General features: G+C 59.8%; 1 protein-coding gene across 1 annotated transcript in view; it reads left to right on the top strand.

Annotated features, from left to right (window-relative positions):
• Positions 1-21,350, top strand: part of TSPEAR (thrombospondin type laminin G domain and EAR repeats) — a 132,206-nt gene extending 110,856 nt beyond the window's left edge. Inside the window, exons 9-12 of the mRNA XM_075998908.1 lie at positions 117-346; positions 9,924-10,111; positions 18,584-18,685; positions 20,668-21,350. Coding sequence (XP_075855023.1) covers positions 117-346; positions 9,924-10,111; positions 18,584-18,685; positions 20,668-20,821 — 674 coding nt within the window. The 3' untranslated portion in view covers positions 20,822-21,350. The remainder of the gene's footprint in view (positions 1-116; positions 347-9,923; positions 10,112-18,583; positions 18,686-20,667) is intronic.
• The last annotated feature ends 246 nt before the right edge of the window (positions 21,351-21,596 follow it).

Genomic DNA, 21,596 nt, shown 5'->3' on the forward strand with positions numbered 1-21,596 from the left:
CGTCACAGGTCCGTAGGGGGACTCGGGGCAGGGCTGTCGGGTGGGCTCTGTCCCTCGGGGTAGTGGCAGGGCCGAGGAAGTCCGCGTCCCCTCCCCGACGCAGCCCTGGGTTCCAGGTGACAACCACAACATCGACAGTGTCATCTACAAGTGGAACCCGGCCACACGCCTCTTTGAGCCCAACCAGACCATCCCCACGTCCGGCGCCTACGACTGGGAGTTCTTCACCGTGGGGCCCTACTCGTTCCTGGCGGTGGCCAACACCTTCAACGGCACGTCCACCCGTGTGCACTCGTGCCTCTACGTCTGGCTGCTGGGCTCCTTCCAGCTCTTCCAGTCCTTCCCGGTAAGGAAGCCCGGCCCCCGGCCTCCGTCCCCACTGTCTCCCCTGGGCAGCGAGTGCCGGCTGCGGCAGGTGGCGCGGGCAGGGGCACAGCCAGCCAGCGGGCGTGGCTCTGGATTCCCCATCCCGAGACCAAGGCCCTGTCCCGGCTGGACGGCATAGGTGGAGGAGCCCAGCTGCCTGCCACAGCTACTGCTATTCCCCGGGGACAGCCCGGGGCCAGGACCGAGGGCAGCGTGAGCTGGCTCTGCCCCTGCCCTGCCCTGGTCTTCTCCAAACCCAGCGGCTCTGGGCCTCGAGGTGCCCCAGCGAGCTCTGCGGTCTGATCCCAGCGTGGGTGGCTCCGACTGGGCAGTGTGGGGCTGGGGCAGCACTCGCTCCCTCTGGCCTTGAGGGACGCTCAGGGCCCTGTCATGTGGGCCTGCGAGACTCTGCGTGGGCGTGGCAGCCTACTGACCCCACCTTCACTGAGGGCAGGACAGTGAACCAGGTGGCCCCAGGCCAGTGTGACAGGAACTGGGAGGGGGTGCAGGGCGCAGCCGAGGCACAGCTGCCGGGGGCCAGGGGAGGGCTGCCTCCTGGGGAGCCTGGCTTCCCGGAGGGGACAGCTCAGAGGTCTTGGCCTGGGGCCCTGTGAGGGGTGGGGGTGGGAGGTGAGAGGGGGGGCTCAGGTGGGCAGGGCACTTCCCGGGCGCCGTGCATGTCATTGGCCTGTCGGGGGAGACTCGGGGCAGTGTCCCCTCTCTGTGTGCTGGAAGCGAGCACCCTCTCCAAATAGAGATGTCGCTGCCCACACGAGACCCAGTCCTCCCCGTGTCCTTCTGGAACCTTCTGTGCTCACTGACCTGCGCCTCGTTGGCTGGCAGAAGTGTCCTCAGGGCCCTCTGTGCCCTGGGGCAGGGAGATGGACCCCAGAGGCTCGTTCAGGGGCAGGGAGGCCGCCCCCAGGAGGAGACAGCGCTGGGGAGTGGCCTTGGAGGCTGACGCCCAAACCCCCGTCAGGGTCTCCAGGAAAACGGGAAGAGCGGCCAGGGCTCTGCTGAGCCGCCCTGCGTTCAGACAAGAGGCTCTGCAGAGGCATGGGTGGGGCTCTGTGGCTATAATGACTTTCTAGAACATTCCACACCTGCATCTAGGCAGGCCTGCAGGTCCCACGGGGGGTGAGTTGCAAAACACAGGGAGCAAGGAGAAGTTCTGGAGTCTCGGGTTCCTGGGGCACCCGTCATCCAGGCAGAGTGAGCGGGCGCCAGGAGACGGCGGGCGCCACCCAGACTCTCCCGGTCCCAGAGCTGCTCTGGCTGGACGCAGGCACGACGGCCGGGAGGCTGGGGCACAGCAGCACCCCGGACCACCACCGCCCTTGGGGTGGCAGGCGGTGGTGGGGACGCAGCATTAGGTGGCCTTCAGGACACAGGGGAGCAGGTGCCGGGGAAGGCGGGGCCACTGCCCAGAGCCAAAGCGGGCGAGGAGAATGTGATGCCACCAGCGCGGGGCCCACAGGGCCACAGTTTAGTGACTTTAATGACAGGCTGGTGGGCAGGAGAGAGGGGCTCTGAGGAGGCTGCTGTCCACCGGGGGAGCGGCAGGTGCCCAGGACAGGAGGCCGCCGGGCCGGGAGGACACGCCGGGATGGAAGGGGTGAGCGTGCCCATGCGCTGGGGGAGGCAGGGTGATCCTGAGCGCCTGGCACGGGGAGGTCTCGGAGGCTGGGGCAGCCAGAGTCCTTCCCAATCTGCATTTGCAGTGTCCCTGGGAGGTGGCAGGGCCAGCCACCGGTGTCTGCTGAGCAGCGACGCCGCCAAGCGCCCGCCGAAAGCTCTGCCCGCTTCCTTCTGCCGCAGCCTCTAGCCGCCCTGTGAAGCAGACGCTGCCACCAGGCTGTGACACATGGGGACACCAGGGAGGGGCAGCGGCTTGCTCGTGTGGGAGCTGGGATTGGGGCCCAGGCAGCACAGCCCGGGGCTGGGTTGGTGAGGCACAGGCCAGAGTGGCACACAAGTTCCTTATGTCACCGTCCGTGCATGTCCCCTGGCCGCCATGCGGGTCCACGCTGAGTCTCAGGGGAATGAATGACACTGGCATCTTGGCTGGCAGCAATGCGCGCGTGTGCAGACCGCTGATTGTAAGGAGGGTGTGGGCGTGTCCGGCATGGGTCACCTGGCCGCGGGGCTCAGGGCGACTGCCCACCTGACGCCCGAATCGTGGAGTTAGACTCAGGCCTGCGAGGCCGGGCCGGGAGCACACCTGTGTGAGGCCAGGACCCAGGGGGGCCTTGACCTCAGGACTCGCGGTGCGGTGGTGGAGCCCCGCGGAGCTGGGCAGGTGCGGAGTGCGGGGTTGGGCTGACGGCAGCGCCGGTGGCGACGCGGGGCTCTCCGTTAACCGAGGGTCCTCGGGGTCACCGGAGCCCCAGAGTGAACGCGTGCTCTGCCGGCTCGAGGCTCCCGCACCTGGGCCTGGCACACCGGGGGGTGCACGGAAGGGCAGGTCATGGGGGGTGTGACGTGTCGCCGGGGAGCAGCTGCAGGGCCGGAGTCTGTTCTGAAACGAGACCGGCCCCTCCAAGCACCTGCGGGGCGGTGCTGCACGGCAGGCAGAGGGCTGTGCCCGGGACAGGGCGCGGTCCCTCGCGGGCCGGACCCGCGGAGAGGCAGAGCCGGGGGTCCGCATCCCAAATCGCGCCGGAGCTTCGGGAACAGGAAGTTACGGCTCCAGCCGAAGATGCCCACTGGAAAGTTCCAGAATGGGAACCAGCGTCTGTCCCAGAGAGCAACCCCGCGGGGCGGGGAGGGCCCGGGAGGAGGCGCGTCAGGCGTGAGTGGCAGGCACAGGTGAGGGGGTGGCAGGTGGGATGCAGGGGGTGGCGGCTGTGTGGGGTGGAGGAGGGGGTGGGGGATGGAGGGGGATGGGGAGGAGTGAGGTGGGGGAGGGGTGGGAGTGGAGGAGTGGGGTGGAGGAGGGGGTGGGAGGGACGAGGAGTGAGGCGGGGGAGGAGTGGGAGTGGAGGAGTGGAGTAGAGGAAGGGGTGGGAGGGATGAGGAGTGACGCGGGGGAGGGGTGGGAGTGGAGGAGTGGGGTGGAGGAGGGGATGGGAGGGACGAGGAGTGAGGCGGGGGAGGGGTGGGAGTGGAGGGGTGGAGTAGAGGAGGGGGTGGGGGGTGAGGGACGAGGAGGAGCGAGGTGGGGGAGGGGTGGGAGTGGAGGAGGGGGTGGGGGGTGGGGCAGGGGGAGGAGTGACTGGGGGAGGGGTGGGAGTGGAGGAGGGGGTGGGGGTGGGGGACGGGGAGGAGTGAGGCGGGGGAGGGGTGGGAGTGGAGGAGGGGGTGGGGGTGGGGGGTGGGAGGAGAGGGGGCGAGGGGTGGGAGTGGGGGAGGGGCGGGTAGGAGGCACCCAGGGCGCAGACGCAGCCCCCCAGGCCTGGGAAGATGGAGGGGCTGGGAGGAGCTCTTGCATTCTCACGTTCTCACGTTCTTACGCTCCCACGTGTTTATGTTCCTACGTCCTTACGCTCTGACGTCCTCGCGTTCTCGCGTTCTCACGCCCTTGCGTGCAGAGCCGCGTGGGCCCTCCGGCGGGCGGGCGGGGCGGCGGGGCGCGGGGCGGCGGGGCGCGGTCCCCGAGGGCCGCGGTGCTGCCGTGAGCGTGACCCGGGAGGGCGGCCGTTCGCGCGGCGGGACGTCCCGCGTGGCACGGTGTCGGCCCAGCGTTGACACCGCGCTCGCGGCCGGGCCTTGGCCCTGTGCAGTGACCGCGGCAAAGCCCGGGCGACACGGCGCTGGCGGGCCTGGCCGGTCACCAGGGCGACGCCCTCCGTCGGGGTCCGCGCGGGGCGGGCGCGGAGGTGTTGCCCGCGTTCGGCCCACGCTCGCGGAGGGGCGCGCACAGCCCGCCAGCGGCGGGGCGCCTCCGGCAGGACTCCCTGCGGGGACAGCCGCCCTCGGCTCCCACCGGCCGGGTGCGGGCAGGCGGGGGCTCCCAGCGAGCAAGGCCCTGGCCCTGGCCCTGTGGTTGGGGCAGGGCTTTCTCCATCCCCGACAGCCTCCTCCTGGACCTCTGAAATTTCCGAGGGCAACGTTCTGGTCTGTTTGGAAAGCCTCTCAGAGGTTTCTGGAGGGTCTGTGGCCACACGAGCCCAGGTGGTTGGTCATTCCACCTCAGACCCATTTCGCAGATGAGAAAATGGGGCTCAGAAGTGGAGGGTCCTGGCCGAGGGCGCAGTGGGAAGCGCGGAGCCAGCTTGTCCCTGGGTGTCCTTGTGTCCACACGTGCGCCTGCCTGCACCTCGGGGTGGAGCCTGAATTTCCAGGGAGGTGTCCCCCAGTGGCTCATGCGGCCCCCTGGCAGACTGCTGCTGTCCTGAAGTGGCGTGGGGACAAGCCGCTGAGCTCTGCTGGTCTTAGTGCGTCCTGGAAGGCAGTCGGGGCGCGTGTGGGGAACGCAGTTGCTGGAGGAACAGGGCTGCTGTCCCGGGTGACGTTGGTGGGGACGGGCCGCTGGGGTCTGTGCCTGGCCCAGGTCCTGGACACACTCGGTGTCCTCAGAAGGTTGGGGGCAGAGGGGGAGGTCTAGTCTTTGCAGCCCCAGGGGAGCAGGCCCACAGGGTGGGTGACGCCACCTAAAAGAGGCCTCCAGAAGATTGGGGCCGGAGCAGGACACGGGACAGAGAGCACGGCTGTCCCCAGTGTCCTGGGAGGACCCGGGCTGGTGGCTGGGACCTCGAGGGCAGCAGCGGGCTACCCCCAACCTGCCAGGCGGCCGCCTTCTCTCAGTAATTCCCCCAAACCCACAAGCGTCCACTTTCATGTTTTGCCAACATTTTTCACATTGTGTTTAAATCCTTTTAGGGCCTGGGGATGTCTTAATTTGTTTACTGTTTGCTTTGAGTTTTGCAACATCTTTCAGGAGCTTGAGCTTTGAAGCAGGCAGAGCCGAGGTGCTTTGAACACGCGTGTGCGCCGTGGAGAGGCCCTTCTGGAAGGGCCGTGGGGGTGGGGGCAGGCGGCAGCGTGGCTGTGCACACAGGCCCCCCGTGCTCCCGGAGCACTGACCGGGCAGGCTTCCCGTGGCTCAGAGGACGGGTGGGGCACTCGGGGATTCGGCAGCCCGGGGCTGGTGCGAGTGGGTCTGGCCGCCCAGCCTGGGGGGCAGAGTCAGCACCCCGTTCCTCTGTCCCGGCCCCGAATCCTAGAACCTTCCTCCAGGGGAGAGACCAAGTCTCCGGTGACCGGGCCTCCCCAGCTTGGTCCCAGGGAGGATGGAGCTCTGCCCCCCCACCCCACTGCCGGAAACCCAGCCCCCAGGTGCCACGATCCCTGCCCCCTGGCGGGTGTGGGGCACGTGTTCGCGGCTGTGACGTGGCAGTTTCGCAGTGGATTTTGCTTCTGAGTGAGTTTGCCGCGGACTGGAAAGTCTCGCAGCTCTCGCTTCTTTGTGGTTTCGGGATTGCGGCTGAGGGCTTGTGAGGTGGTGACGAGGACAGCAGCAGCCGCACGGGCAGGGCCCGCCTGTCACAGCCGTGACCCCAGTGCAGTGCCACACGCTTCCCAAACACATGCACACACACACAAACGCACCTGCACACATGCCTGTGCACGCTTGCTTTCGTGGCGGCGGCAGGGGTGAAGGGGCCCTGGGCAGAGCCACGGTGGGTGCAGCTGTGGGGACAGGCAGCGGCCAGGTGGTCAGACAGACCGGCAGGAGCCCACCGCTGCCATGAGACCTGGCCGCACATGCCTCTGAGTCCCAGTCTCCAGAGCTGTGAGGTGGGTGTGGCGTGGGACCGTCCCTCTGGGGTGGAAAGGGCAGGGCGGAGCCAGGGCAGGGGCCCCGTGAAGGCAGCTCTGTGCTCTGTGACTCGGAGCTGACGGTGGCCCTGACAGCCAGCGAGGTGCCAGGTGTGGAGGGTCTGCCGGGCGGCACGCTGAGCCCCTGGGACTGCCCGCGGTGAGGCAGGGCCTTCTGGGCTGCGTATCTTCCCCTGCTGTTGCCTCCCACCCGCCCTCCCCCAGGCAGCCCGGCCCACAGAGGCGCCCTCCTTCCTTGCCCCGTCGAGCCGGAACCCAGGGGCCACTCTGCCCAGCAGCTAATCCGCCCATTACCGGGCGCCCACCCACCCTCCAGGGAGCTGTCGGGCTCCAGGTGTTCCCGGCTGCCAAGTCCCTGCAGTGCCATTGCCCGGCGAGGTGCTCCCGAGCCTGCCGGGCGCCGTGCCAGGGGCGGCAGGGCAGGGCTCCAGGGGAACTCCGTCGGAGGGAGGGACCTGCCCGGCCCAGCAGGTGCCTGCCGCCTGGGCTCCGGTGCAGGCAGGCTTGACAGGACGTGTGCTTTCCCCTCCTGCGTGAGTCCCCACACACCAAGAGTCCAGGACTGGCCTGTTGGTGGCTCAGGCCTCACACCTGCCGCCTGGGCCGGTGCAGCCCTGGTGGCCTCGGCAGAGGGGCAGGGTCTCCCCACCCTGTGACGGGCTTCTGACAGCCTGGCGTGGGGAGGAGGGGCCCTCGCAGCCTGTGGCCGGCGCTAGGTGCGGGGCAGTGAGCAGGTGTCACCCACGTGGGTCTCCGCCAGCCTCCAGCCAGCTTCAGCTAAGTAGGGGGATAGTTGTTTTGTAAAAGTATGTCCCGAGCATCGCGTGGGCTCACACAGACTGGAAAACCATTCCTCGTTAGCTGAGATTCAGATCTCGCGGCCACCTGTATTTGCTAAATCGGGAACGGAAAGGGATGTGAGCCGCTGCCAGCCAGCTCCGGCCACCCACCAGGCCCCTGTGCTGGGCCCTCCGCTCTGGGTGCCTTGGGGCAGGGAGGGCCCCTCACCATCGCCAAGGCGCAGCCCTGGCTGGACGCCACACGCAGGCGGCCCTCATGGCCCAGAGCCCGGCGAGCCGGCAGCAGCGCAGGCACACGCGGGCTTTCCTGGAGAGCGGGCTGCAGGCTCCGAGAGCCGCCCCGCGCCTGCGCGTGAGTGGTGAGCGAGTAACTGAGGCACAGATGGCTCACAGCGGGAAGGAAGCCGTGGCCATCTGGGGGGACGTGTGGTGTGGTCACGCAGGAGGGGCATGTGTGTGCCTGTGTATGCATGCTTGTATGTGTGTACATATATGTGTGCAATGCATTTGTGTATGTATATACATATGCGTATGTGTGCACGTGCAAATGCACGTGAGTGCATACGTGTATGTATGTACACTGTATATTAATGTTTGCATGTGTGCACGTGTGTGCAGGCTTGTGTATGGGGTGCACACACCTGATTGCCTGCTGGAGGCTTTCCTCGGCACGTGGGAAGAGCCATGACTGAACCGTTGACGGCTCATGTCCTTCCCTGCCGAGTCAGGGAACTGCCGTGTAACCGCACACCAGCGTGGGTGTTCAACAGTCGCCCTCTGTGCAGCCGCCACCGAGGCAGGATGCGAAAGGTCCCAAGGCCCCTCGGAGGACGTGGGCTGGCCCTGGGTGCTGTTCCCCCGCAGACAGGAAGCCGCACCTGCCGGCTGCCTGAGGAGGGGACGTGCCGACCCAGCGATCCTCAGGCAGCTGCCGGCCCCGCCGGGGGTCCTGGTCCCCTTGTCCTGGTCCAGTGTTTCTTACTCGTTTGCCTTAAGCCCACCTATGTGCGGTTGTTGGGACTACCGTGGCCTGGGAGCCTGCTCAGTGACCGCAGCGCCGCGTCCTCACCTGCGGGCCAGGTGCTCTGGGCTCAGGCGGGCAACGGCGCCCTCTGCTGGACGTGGGGAAAACGCCTTTCCGTTGGGCCCAGAGCTTTGTTCTCATTTGCTGAGCGCCAGCCTGCCGCCAGCAGGACACCTTGACAGGAAGGGAGGCCAAGGACGCCTGGGTAGCCCCGCCCGGCCCCGCCCGAATTTGCTAGCGAGGAAGGTTAACTGACCTACCTGGGAAGGGCAGGTCACACCAGGCCCAGGGGGTCTGAGTTGGGCCTTTGCCTCTTCTTGCAAACAGAAAGCGTCCCCGTGGCTGCTGCCACACGTGGCTCTCGGAGCCGCTTCCCACGTCGCCTGGGTGGTGCGGGGGCCCCTCGAGCGGGAGGCTTCTCTGGGCGTGGGGTGAAGCCAGCAAGAGGCACGGTTGGCCCATCCCAGCCTCCACCCCACAGCGTGACCTCTGTCCTCAGCCGGGACGACCCGGGGCGGCACAGGCGTGGCCAGCCTCTGGCCTCTTCGGGACGCAGCCGGGTCCTGGGGGGCTCTCGCCTGCCGTGTGGCTTCAGGCGTCCCTGCACCCCAAGGCTCAGTCTCTGTCCACGGGGATCTGGGTGGAACCCAGCCCCGCGCGTTATCCCGAGACAGGCAGGTGGGGGGCACGACCTAACCCTGTTCCCGCAGGGCAGCGGTTTGAACCTCTGGCCGGTTCTTTGAGCCTCTCGCTGCTGTGTGTCTTCGGTGCCTTGGGGTCGTGGCTGCGTGTATCATTCTGGAGCTTGGCAAGCGTGTGGGAGCGTTACTGTGGGGTGTTAGGGATCCCCTCTCGTGGTTCCCTCCTTTCTGTGATGTTCCCCTTCTATTCGTGGCCGCTCCTGAGACCCCAGACTCTGCTGGGACTCCCCTGGCCACGCCGACCGCCGTTTCCCTGAGAGCCACGCCGCACGTGCCACCTGGGCCGGGAGCGTCCTCAGAGGGCGAGTCAGAAAACGTGGGCCCCACGCAGCGTGGCCCTCTCCCTCTGGGGGCCACATCTGCTCCCCTTTTGCCCGCTTGGCCTTGAAACAGCCGAGTGTGTTTTCTAAGGGTTTCACCCGGAGTTCAGGCAGGAAGGTCGGTCGAAGATAAGTCTCTCCACCAGTTGCAGAAGCTGAAAGTGAAGAAGGAAAACGTCACCCCGAGTTTCGAGGCCCCCCAGCCTGCGGGGCAGACGGCACTGACCCCTTCTGCTGGAGTGGGGGCCGAGCCCCGGCACCGGGGCCCCCCAGAGAGCGTTCACCCACCGCGCAGCCTGCCGGGGCCCTCCCCGCTGCCCGAGTTCCCCAGAAAGCATGTCCTGCACTTCTGCCCAGGGTCTCCTCTCTTCTGTGCTCAGCCTGGGCTGAATCCCCGCCACCCTCATCCCCAGATGCTGGACGCAAACTTTCCCCTCGTGGTCCCCACCTGCAGCCCCCGGGGGTGGCAATGGCTCTGCAGGTCACCACTGGGGTGTAAGTGCAGCCTGAGCCCCCTCAGGGTGACGAGTAATTTATGGAAGAACAAGCAGCCCAGGAGCCCAGGGAGGGCGTCTGTCTGTGGGGTCAGAGCCGGGGAAGACACATGGACAGAAACACGGAGGGGCCTCGACACTCCTTCCGTGTTTGTAGCTGGGACTGGAGACATCAGGGTGGACTCCCTGGAGGAGGTGGCAGAGCAGACGGGGCCGTAGCACTGGGCCACTGGCGGGGCAGGCACGGTGTGCTGACAAGCGCTTGGCATGGATGGCCCCCGGGACCGAGGGCGCAGTCGGCACTAAGGCTCACGAAGGGAATGGTGGCCGGGAGGTGGCCAGCGGGGCAGCGAGCCTGGCGCCTGGAGCTCGGCGGGCGCTGGCCGGGCTGGGCAGCTCCTTCCGCTCAGGCCTCCCGCTGTCGTCCCTCTGTGCAGACGTTCGGCGCCGCGGACTGGGAGGTCTTCCACATCGGGGAGAGGATCTTCCTGGCCGTCGCCAACAGCCACAGCTACGACGTGCGGGTGCAGGTGCAGAACGACTCCTACACCATCAACTCCGTCATCTACGAGCTGAACGTGACCGCGCAGACCTTCGTCAAGTTCCAGGACATCCCCACCTGCAGGTACCGGCCGCGGCCGGCTGGCGGGAAGGGCGGAGCTGGTCAGGGCCGCGGCCTGTCGCCCGCCCTGTTGGGGACCACGCTCCCCACTGTTCGCCTCCACCCCTGCACACACACAGGCCCAGAGCAGGCGGCGCCGCCCTGAGCCCCGTCACGTTGTCGTGTTCGGTTCCCAGGGCCGGGCGCAGAGCTTGGCATGTGGAGCACATGCCTCCTGTCGTCCGGCGGTGCAGGCTGGAGGGGGCAACCCAGGCTCAAGGAGCGCAGCTGTCTGCGTGTCACGGGCAAGTGTGAGGCCCATGGCCTCAGGCAGGTGTCCTGACATGTGTCCACAGCCGGCCACTCTTGCCACCTCCAGACACGGTTCCTCCCTTCCCCCCAAGCCGGCCTCCTCCGGACGCCAGGACACAGACTGGCGTGTGCGGGCAGGAGGGAGGCTGGGTCAGTGCCTGCCAGGTGGGGCCAGCTCTGCGGGCCACTGAAGGTCGTGCGGCTCCGTGTGCGGGACTCTGGGTGCCGAGGACCCGTGACAGTCGCGGCCTGCACAGGCCCCTCTGGGCGGGGCTCGGAGGTCTGCCGGGGAAAGTGCGGTGAATGCAGTGTGCACCGTTCGCATCCCAGCGCGGGGCCTGGTGGCTCAGCGCGGGAGCCCAGCGCTCGTGCCGGCCCCGGGCGCAGCAGTGGCTTCCCCAGGTCCCCGTGGTTTCGTGTGCTCCTTGTTCCATTCGGTAACGGCTCACGACCCTCCCGAGCCCCGGGCCTCACGTCAGCCGAGATGCAACCACGAATAGGCTTAGGCGCCTTAAGGAGGAAATCTCCAGGGTGAGCTGGGAGAAGCCAGCTGAGGACCAGCGACGTGACACGGCCCGGCGCGGGGGACAGGCAGGGCACCTGTGTCCCCGTGGGTCCGGGCGCCCCGGTCAGCAGGGCCACCCGGGGACAGGTGGGTGCCGGGGAGCACACAGGGCAGGAAGGACCTTCCATTTACACCCCACGGCTCCTGGACCGCTTGATCTGCAAACGCGTACGATGCTGACTTACTAACGATCTACTCATATAACTTTCTAAAATTAAAAAAGAGAAAACGACCCTCAGAATAGAGAAGAAGCGAAAGAGTGAGCCGCGGTGCCCGGCCCGGAGGACTGCGGGCTCGGACCGAGCTGCCCGGCGGGAGAGGCGGACACCAGCCTCGGTCCCATCCCGAGCCGCGCCCTCAGGGCTCAGCTCCGGCCCAGGGGGCCGCTGAGAACAGCAGGTAGTTGAGGCACTGCAGAACGGAGTTTAGAACACACACGTTTGAGAGAGAACTGCGATTGATTAACTGCAGAGGGGCACGTGCCCACGTAGGCGAGGCCAGCCAGACACGGAGGCGTTGGGCGCCTTGGAGCTGGGAGCCTGCAGCGGCCGCAGAGACGCGACCTCCAGCCAGGCGCCGCTGGCCAGTGGCGGGCACGATTTACGCATGAAGTTCGCAGACTTTAAAGTGGCTTTAATAATTACCGTCCGACGCTCGCCGCGGCGGTCACGTTAGCAGGCTCCGAGGCGGGACTCTGTCCGCAGAAGCGTGGTTCCTGGCTTTTCCGCCTCATGGGGGACACTTGCTCCCCCGTCCTCCGTCGGGGAGCCGGGATGCGGCCGCGCCCCGCAACACTTCCGGAACCTTCCCCGGGGCGGCGGGGTGGTTTCCTGGCCGTGTGTGATCCTGGCTCTCACCGCCCTCACCTTTGTGTGTTTGTCACAATTCAGTGGTTTTAGTGAATCCACAGATGTTCTAGACGTTCTAGAATGTTCCCAACCCCACGCCCTTACCCAGCCCTCCCCCCCTACCGCCTGTCTCCAGTCCCCCCGCAGTCACCAGCCCCTTTCCGTCCCTGTCCACGTCCTTGTCCTGGACATTCTGTGTAAGTGGCATCCTGCACGGCCCCTCGCGTCTGGCTCCCGTCGTCTGCGTCCTGCTGTCCAGGCTCGTGGGCGCCGGAAGCTGGGTGTGCGGCTCCGTCCTCGCTGTGGCTGAGCGACAGGGCGTCACGCGGGTGTCACTTGGTCCTCCCCTTTGTCCCTTGATGAGTGTCTGTGCTGTTCCCACCTTTTGGCCAGAGGGTAACTCTGAAGAGTAAGAATACGCTTCAGATCTCCGCAGCGTGGCCAGCGTAGCCGGATACACAGCGTGGATGGGAGGCAGAGGCAGGAGCCCTCCGCCGGGCACCGCCCTTCCCTCGGCCTTGAACCAAAGCCGCTGCTGGCCGCGCCGCGGTGCAGCCCACAGTCGCTGTCGCCTCTCGCAGGGAAACTCCCCGCCACGCCCCAGACGGGGGCACGCGGTGGGGTGCGGTCGAGCCTCTGTGAGCAAGAGTGGGCACCACTGTGGGGCGATCGCCGCCCGCCGCGGTGGAGGCCCAGGGGCTCCTGACCAATGGGTGGCCCTGCCCCGCCCGCCCCGCCCCGTCCTCTCCGAGGTCCCTCCCCTCCCAGGTCCTGTTGAGCGAGCACCTGCTGGAGGCCCCCGCCCCCGATGCCCTCCAGGAAGCACCCAGAGTGAGCCTCGGCCACCGGGGCCTCTGCTGCCGGGACTGGCCACAGCCCAAGGAGGCCACACGAGGAGGCTCCGCCCGGCCTCGCCTCAGACTGGGCCCTGCTTGCTGCATGGCTTCTGCCTCGGTTTCCTCATCTCTGGAGTGGGCTCGGGACCTGCCGTGATGAGAGAGGCGTCAGGCAGAGACGAGAGGTGTGGGCCCGACAGCTGATGGCCCAGAGGGCCTCTCGGAGCGGCAGGGTCTGGGGCGGCCACCTGCCAGGCGCTGGGACCGCGCGGCCCTGAGCTCAGATGCCCCCTCCGCACGGTCCGGCCAGGCTCTTGCCCGGGGGACCTGCAGCCTTAAGGCCACATGTGCCTTTCGGGTCCTTAAGTGCAGCCTTTTGACTGAATCCAAATTCTAAAGAACAAATCCTTTCATTTTTATTAATACATTCTTGTTCATCTTTTATATTTTTAGTTTTAAAATGGGCCTATTTAAAACACCAAAGAATAAAATAAGTTTCAATGAAATAATCTTCCCAGGTGGACTGGCACAAGTAGAACATTAGTTAGCTATAAGGGTTTAGTTGACAGGGGCTACGTGATTTTGTTCTAACTTCCCCCGCCTGTCTGGCGCCACTACCGTGCTAGGCTGGCCAGAGTTTATGGGGTCAAGTACGCCAGTCTGTTATCAGCTTTTGACAACAGTGCACTGTGTTTCTGTTTGAAGTGGAAATTGTGAATAGCTGCACAGCTAGACAGTATTTTTTTTTTTTTTTTTGAGACAGAGTCTCACCCTGTTGCCCAGGCTAGAGTGCCGTGGCATCAGCCTAGCTCACAGCAACCTCCAACTCCTGGGCTCAAGCGATCCTCCTGCCTCAGCCTCCCGAGTAGCTGGGACTATAGGCATGCGTCACCATGCCCAGCTAATTTTTTCTATATGTATTTTTAGTTAGTCAATTAATTTCTTTCTATTTTTAGTAGAGACGGGGTCTTGCTCTTGCTCAGGCTGGTTTTGAACTCCTGATCTCGAGCAATCTGCCCGCCTTGGCCTCCCAGAGTGCTAGGATTACAGGCGTGAGCCACCGCGCCCGGCCTAGACAATATTTTTTTATTCCGTCTGCTTAACAGCCCATCATGTCAAAGAAGACCAAGAGAGCGCTGAAGGAAGAAAACAGATTTTTTTAAATGAGGATTGGGAATTGCAATCTTATTTCGGCTAAAGATGAGATGATTTGTTTGCCTTGTTATGCTACAATGTCAACATTAAAGAAATTCAATGCTCATCAGCATTATAACACACTCATAAGGACCACAAATATTTTAAATTAGAGTAAGAGGTGTGAAAGACTGTATTGCAGAAATTAAAAGATGAAAAGCAAAAGCAAAGGCAATTCTTTCAAGCAGCAGTAAGACCTGGAAATGATGCTACTGAAGCAACTTATAAAGTAGCTTATGTACTCGTGGGGGAAAAGGGAAGCCATTCAGTGATGCAGAAACTGTGAAAGAGTACTGTCGAAGTTGTAGGATGCCTAGACCCCAATAACATTTCAAAGCAAAAACAACTGCCTCCTCCAAGGAGAACGGCCACTGATTGGCAGCATGAATTTACCTTCGACTTCACAGAACTTCATGCAATACTTCAAAAGGAAAATACAAAGTACATATTATTCAGTTGCTTTGGATGAATCAACTGATACTACTGAGTCAGTGCGGTTTTTATACTTGACATTCGAGTCATCACAGAAGATTTTCTTTGCCATGAAGAGTTACTCACTTTGGGCGCTCTCGTGAACAGAACACGGGGAATAGATATCTTCAGCAACTTTCGAGATGAACAGATGCAGGTGCTCTCGTTTCTCCTCATTGTATCTCGCATCAGCAAAATCTCTGTGCTAAAGCTGCTATTTTTTAAGTGACACTTTGCAACAATTCGTAAGTATTGTTAACTACTTTCAGGCAAATGCGACACAGCATTGTCAGTTCGTAACACGCTAAAGTTGAACCATGAGGTGTTCAGTGTGGATTTGCCGTACCATTCTAAAGTGCGTTGGCTGTCGCAGGGACAGGTGTTAGGCCAAAATGTTATCTCTGCAAGAACAGAGGGTTAAATTTTATGGAGAACAGAATCAGTCATGTTAATTATCGAAGGATTTCTATAAGAATGCAACATTTCTGTGTGATGTCAGGTCGGATCAAAATGACCTGAATATTTCTTTGCAAGGTAAAACTCAGTCCGTATGTGATATGTGGCAAAAAAAAAAAAAAAAAAAAAAAAAACCTAAGCATTTTGAAAAAAGCTGTCTTTGTGCAAAACACTTCTTCAAAAGGAAATTTGGGGTGGATATTTTCCCCAGTTGGCAAAGGTCACTGATGAGCATGGTGATACATGCAAATCATTTGAATACGCAGCTGTTATAGACCTACTAATTGGAGAATACAGTGAAAGGCCACTGACTTTGAGAATCACGACATCCACTCAAATTAGCATCTCAGCCTCACCTGGCTATCACCAAGGCACCTAAAGACCTACAGATGGAATTGATTGAGCTCTCAGGAGATGACACTTTAAAGTCATTCTTTGATGCTAAGAAAGATCCAGTTGAAATATGGAAAAATGCAGTAGAATACCCACACCTCCCACAACGTGTCTGAAAAATGCTTTCTTGCTTTTCAACCGTTTATTGCTGCAAATCTACGTTCTCCCTCCTAACCCGAATCCAGACACCCTTAAGGTCACAAATGACTGATGCCCATTTAGAGGATCAATGGCAACTGCCACCTCCACACTGCAACCAGATATTCAAATGCTTTGCAACAAAAAGCAGACACAGCAGAGTTGTTAAAAGGCTAGATAACTTTTAAGATTAGCCAATAGTTTTCACTTTTCAAAATTATTAAGTACAAAGCAGCCAGATTTGTACAAAATAATGTACATTTTTAAGTACAGGTAACTGAAGTTTCTCGCATGTGGCCTAACGACGGCAGAATTAATGCGGCTTCCGCCACGAAAAGGTCCCCACCCTGCTCCTGCCTAACATGGGACACGGCACGTCGGTTTGGGGCAGGAGACAGCTTCCAAGTGCGGGAGAACACCTGTGCGTCCACAGGGCCTCGGGCCCCTGATCCCGGGGCGGTCGGGGTTCCCAGGTGTGTGACCTCACGGCTGTGACCTCAAGCTCTTGCCTTCATTGGGAGCTGTGAGCCTGGAACTTTTTCTCTGGTGATTTCAACCCCTCAAAAGTGGACTTTGCAGCCCAGTCGTCGGCAAGGCCGTGCACCTGGCCAAGAGGTGGAACAGCCACAGCGTCCATCGCGGGACGACGAATGGGTCAGCGAAGCGCGGCGCACACGGCGGGATATTGTTCAGCCTGAGAAAGGACAGAAATTCTCCACCTTCAACAACACGGAGGGGACTCAGGGATAGAACCAGGCACAGAAGGTCAAACACTGTGTGGATCCGCTTGTCTGAGGTCCCTGAGTGGCCGGGTTCACAGAGGCGGTGCAGCGGCGGGTGCGGGGGCTGGGCAGGGGAGTTAATGTTTAATGGGGACAGGGTTGCGGTTTTGCGAGATGTCAAGTTCTGGAGACGGACGGTGGTGACGGTTGCGCAGCACTGGGAACGTACTCAGTGTGCACGTAAAATGACTGAGGTGCTAAATTTTATGTGTGTGTTACCAAAATCGAAAATTTTTTTTTATTTCAGCATATTATGGGGGTATAAATGTTTAGATTACGGGTGTTGCCTTACCCTCCCCCCTAAGTTAGAGCTTCAAGTGTGTCCATTCCTCAGACGGTGCACATTGCACTCATTATGTGTGTATATACCCATCCCCTCCTCCCCCTCCCACCTGCCCTACACCCAATAAATGTTATTCCTGTATGTCCACTTAGGTGTTGATCCATTAATACCAATTTGCTGGTGAGTATATGCTGTGCTTATTTTTCCATTCTTGGGATACTTCACTTAGTAGAATGGGTTCCAGCTGTATCCAGGAAGATACAAGAGGTGCTGCATCACCGTTGTTTCTTACAGTTGAAGAGTACTCCATGGTATACATATACCACATTTTATTAATCCACTCGTGTATTGATGGGCACTTGGGTTGTTTCCACATCTTTGCAATTGTGAATTGTGCTTTTATAAACATTCGAGTGCAGGTGTCTTTTTTATAGAGTGTCTTTTGTTCTTTTGGGTAGATGCCCAGTAATGGGATTGCTGGATCAAATGGTAGATCTACTTGTATCTCTTTAAGGTATCTCCATATTGCTTTCCACAGAGGTTGAACTAGTTTGCAGTCCCACCAGCAGTGTAGGAGTGTTCCTATCTCTCCGCAACCACGCCAGCATTTATTGTTTGGAGACTTTTTTTTTTTAATTTTTTTTTTTTTTGAGACAGAGTCTCGCTTTGTTGCCCAGGCTAGAGTGAGTGCCGTGGCGTCAGCCTAGCTCACAGCAACCTCAAACTACTGGGCTCAAGGGATCCTCCTGCCTCAGCCTCCCAAGTAGCTGGGACTACAGGCATGTGCCACCATGCCCGGCTAATTTTTTGTATATATTAGTTGGCCAATTAATTTCTTTCTATTTATAGTAGAGACGGGGTCTCGCTCTTGCTCAGGCTGGTTTCGAACTCGTGACCTCGAGCAATCCGCCCGCCTCGGCCTCCCAGAGAGCTAGGATTACAGGCGTGAGCCACCGCGCCCGGCCTGGAGACTTTTTGATAAAGGCCATTCCCACTGGAAATAAGTGATATCTCATTGTGGTTTTGATTTGCACTTCCCTGATGATTAGAGATGTTGAGCATTTTTTCATATGTTTGTTGGCCATTATTCTGTCTTTTGAGAAGTTTCTGTTCATGTCCTTTGCCCACTTTTTGATAGGGTTGTTTGATTTTTCCTTGCTGATTTTCCTGAGTTCTAAATAGATTCTAGTTATCAGCCCTATCAGATGTGTAGCTTGTGAAAATTTTCTGCCATCCTGTGGGGTATCTGTTTGTTCTTATGACAGTTTCTTTGGCTGTACAGAAACTTTTTAATTTGATCAGGTCCCATTTATTTATTTTTGTTGATTCTGTGATTGCCTTCGTGGTCTTCTTCATAAATTCTTTGCCTAGGCCAATGTCTAGAAGAGTATTTCCAATGTTTTCCTCTAGCATTCTAATAGTTTCACACCTTAGGTTTAAGTCTGTTACCCAGTGTGAGTTGATTTTTGTGAGAGGTGAAAGGTGTGGATCCTGCTTCAGTCTTCTACATGTGGCTATCCAGTTTGCCCAGCACCATTTATTGAATAAGGAATCTTTTCTCCAGTGTATGTTTTTGTCTGCTTTGTCAAAGATTAGTTGGCTATATGAGGATGGTTTTCTATCTGGGTTCTGTGTTCTGTTCCACTGGTCAATGTCCCTGTTCTTGTGCCAGTCCCAAGCTGTTTTAATTACTATAGCCTTGTAGTATAGTTTGAAGTCTGGTAAATTGATACCTCCCATTTTGTTTTTATTGCCTAGGATTGCTTTTGCTATACGGGGTCTTCTCTGGTTCCATACAAAGTGTAAAATTATTTTTTCTATATCTGTGAAAAATGATGATGGTATTTTAATAGGGATTGCATTGACTCTGTAGGTCACTTTGGGTAGTACAGACATTTTCACAATGTCGATTCTGCCGACCCACGAGCATGGTGTGGTCTTCCACCTGTTTACATCCTCTGCTATTTCCTTCCTCCAAAATCAAGATTTTTTTTAAAAAAAAGTATTTTTATGTGAACAACCAATCTGCACTGTCCTGGAATAGACCAGCTCACTGTGTAACTGAGAGAACCCTCCCGGGCCGGCATCTGCTCTAGGAATCTCAGAGGTGGGACCTGGCCCCGACTTCTGGAATCAGGAGAGCCGGCCCCAGTGCAGCCCCCGTCCCCTGGCGACTTCCCGGCTCTGAGCCCTGACGTCCCCTCGCTTGTCTCCACAGCGCGCTGGACTGGGAGTTTTTCTCGGTGGGAGAAGATTACTTCCTGGTGGTTGCGAACTCCTTCGACGGAAACACCTTCTTGGTGAACAGTATTATTTACAGGTAAAGGGCGGCCGGGGGCCGGCATCCTCCCTTACCGCCGTGGGCCCCTTTGGGGGTCACCCTCCCTTGCAGGTGACCACAGGCTCCGAGTGAGTTGCAGGCCGTGGGGCCAAGGTAGATTCTCGAGGCCACGCCCCGGCGAAGCCACTGGAGTCCCAGCGCTGACTCTCGCGACCCTGGGTCCTGGTGCAGGCACGGTTACCTGGACACAGTGACTCCAGAGTTACTGATGCTTAATTTTGCTCCTAGAGACGCTACGGCATTCTTGCTGCATTTATTTCTAGTCGTTCAGGTGCTACAGCGAGTAGGGTGTTTAAGTTTTCATTTGCAGTGGCTTAGCACGACCATCAGTTCCTGTGTGCGGCCACCTGACCAAACCATCTCATCAATTCCAGTCGTTTTTCTTGGGAAGAGTCTCCTGGGATTTAGGAGCATCATCACGTCTGAGCACAAAGGCAGCTCTGCCCCTTCGTGTCCATGTTCTCACCGCTCATGTAGTTTGCTTGACTGGCTAGAAACCCCGGGACAGTCTTGGACGGCAGCGGGGACGGCCGCCGCTCCGCCGCGCTGAGGTCTAACGGGAATGCCGAGCCTCACTGTAGACAGGACGCCGCGCGAGCGCGGCCCACGCCAGGTCACGGTCTCCGCCGGCACTCGCTGGCACGCGTGTGGCCCTTCCAGGCTCTGTCGATGTGACGACTTACGATGAGAGATTTCCTTGCACTCCTGGAACCGATGCCGCTCGGTGACGATGTGCAATGTTTAACACGCCACTGGCTCCCCGCCGCTGACCTTGAACGTTTGCACCTCCATACCAGGAATGACCTTGCTCCATGGTTTCCGTTCTTTACCTTTATCCAGTGTGAGATGGAGACTGACTTGATTAACCCTTTGGACTCGCTTGCTTTTTTCTCTTGCTGCTACCGATGCTAACCGTGTCGGGTCACACTCAACATCTGAGTGCAAAGGGTTAATGCCCACCGCAGTCTCCTAACCGCACCTGTGGACTGGAACAGGCTGAATAACAGGCCTCTCTCGCCTCCTCTTTTTTTTTGATGACTATGTTAAATTCAATTATAAAACCATCTGGAGGCCAGGGGTGGTGGCTCACGCTTGTAATCCTAGCACTCTGGGAGGCCGAGGCGGGTGGATTGCTCGAGGTCAGGAGTTTTAAACCAGCCTGAGCAAGAGCGAGACCCCGTCTCTACCATAAATAGAAATAAATTAATTGGCCTACTAATATATATACAAAAAAAAAAAATTAGCCAGGCATGGTGGCACGTGCCTGTAGTCCCAGCTACTCGGGAGGCAGAGGCAGCAGGATCGCTTGAGCCCAGGAGATTGAGGTTGCTGTGAGCTAGGCTGACGCCACGGCACTCACTCTAGCCTGGGCAACAAAGTGAGACTCTGTCTCAAAAAAAAAAAAAAACCATCTGGGCCTGGTACCTTTTTATTTCTCTTTTATTTTATTTTTATTTTTATATAGTTTTCAAGACAGAATCTCACTCTGTCGCCCTGGCTAGAGTGCAGTGGCATCATCACAGCCCACTGTGACCTCAGACTCCTGGCCTCAAGCGATCCTCCCGCCTCGGCCTCCCGGAATGCTGGGACCACAGGTGCCACCCCCATGCCCGGCCGGGCAGGGCCCAGCATCCCCTGAGCAGTGTGTCCAGTCTCTGCCGTGGTTCTGGGAGATGCAGGTTTCCATCTCTTTTTGGGCAGTTTTGATCATCTGAATTTTACTAGAAAAATCATCGATTTTCTTTTAGACTTGGAAATTCATTGCTGTAGACTTCTCGACTTGGCAAAATAATTTTAAAATGCACGTGAAAGGATAAATGTTCAAAGATGGCCAAGACGTTTTTGAAAAGGAGGCCTGGGGAAGGAGGGCCCGGCCAGCATGTGATAGGGGGCATGATTTTTGCCAGAAATGTGCAGATATGGAGGTGGCATTGAAGACGGTCTGGTGCTTGTCCCCGCAGGTGGCAGGGCTACGAGGGCTTCGTGGCGGTGCACAGCCTGCCCACCTTCGGCTGCAGGGACTGGGAGGCCTTCAACACCCCGGCCGGCTCCTACCTCATCTACTCCAGCGCCAAGGAGCCCCTGTCCCGGGTGCTGCGGCTGAAGACGCGCTGAGGGGCCCCGGGCTGCCGGGAACGGGGCAACAAGGCCGGGCAGGACCCCAGAGCTCCCTACTCGGGCGGCCTGGGACCTCCAGGCGGGCTGAGCCTGGGGCAGCCGGTGAGCAGCAGGCAGCAGCGGGGTCCAAGCAGGGCCGTCCGTGGCCCTTGTTCCAGCGGGGACGTCTGTCACCTCCACACCCTCTCCAGGTTGGTGTCACCTGCCCCAGGTTGTGCCAGAGCCCCAGGCCGGTGACCACCCGGCTGCCACATCGGGTAGCTCTGCATCCTGCAGGCTGCAGACAGAGCCTGCCAGCCCGGCCAGCCCGGCGTCCAGCAGGGATCTCAGCCTAAGGGAAGAGTTTCCGTAAAGTTTTACCTCAAAACAGTGGGGCTCAGGTGCACGTCCCCGCGGCGTCAGCCTCGGCCCGGCTGGTCCCGTCGGGGCACAGGTGTGAGACGGCGTGTGCTGTGCGGGGCAGGCCACGGCCGCCTATTTATTGTGTCGTATCCACACGGAAATATATTTATGTGCTCTTTGCAAAGCGCCACGGCTCCGTCGTGTTCCTTGTGGGGATTCCGCGGTGGCTCGCGAGCGCAGTCCTGGTCACCAGCCCAGGCAGTGAGCCCACCTTCCCGCCCCCAACCTCCCCACAGGGGCCTCGTCCCTCCCAGCCTCAGTTTACCCATCAGTGCACGAGGCGTGGGTCAGGTCGGGAATCGCAAGCCTGGGCACAGCAGGTGTCCCTCCACACGGCCCCACTCTTGGGGACCTCTGGCCTTGGGCCCAG

This window comes from Microcebus murinus, chromosome 1 (genome assembly GCF_040939455.1).
Source record: "Microcebus murinus isolate Inina chromosome 1, M.murinus_Inina_mat1.0, whole genome shotgun sequence".
NCBI classification, from domain to species: domain Eukaryota; kingdom Metazoa; phylum Chordata; class Mammalia; order Primates; family Cheirogaleidae; genus Microcebus; species Microcebus murinus.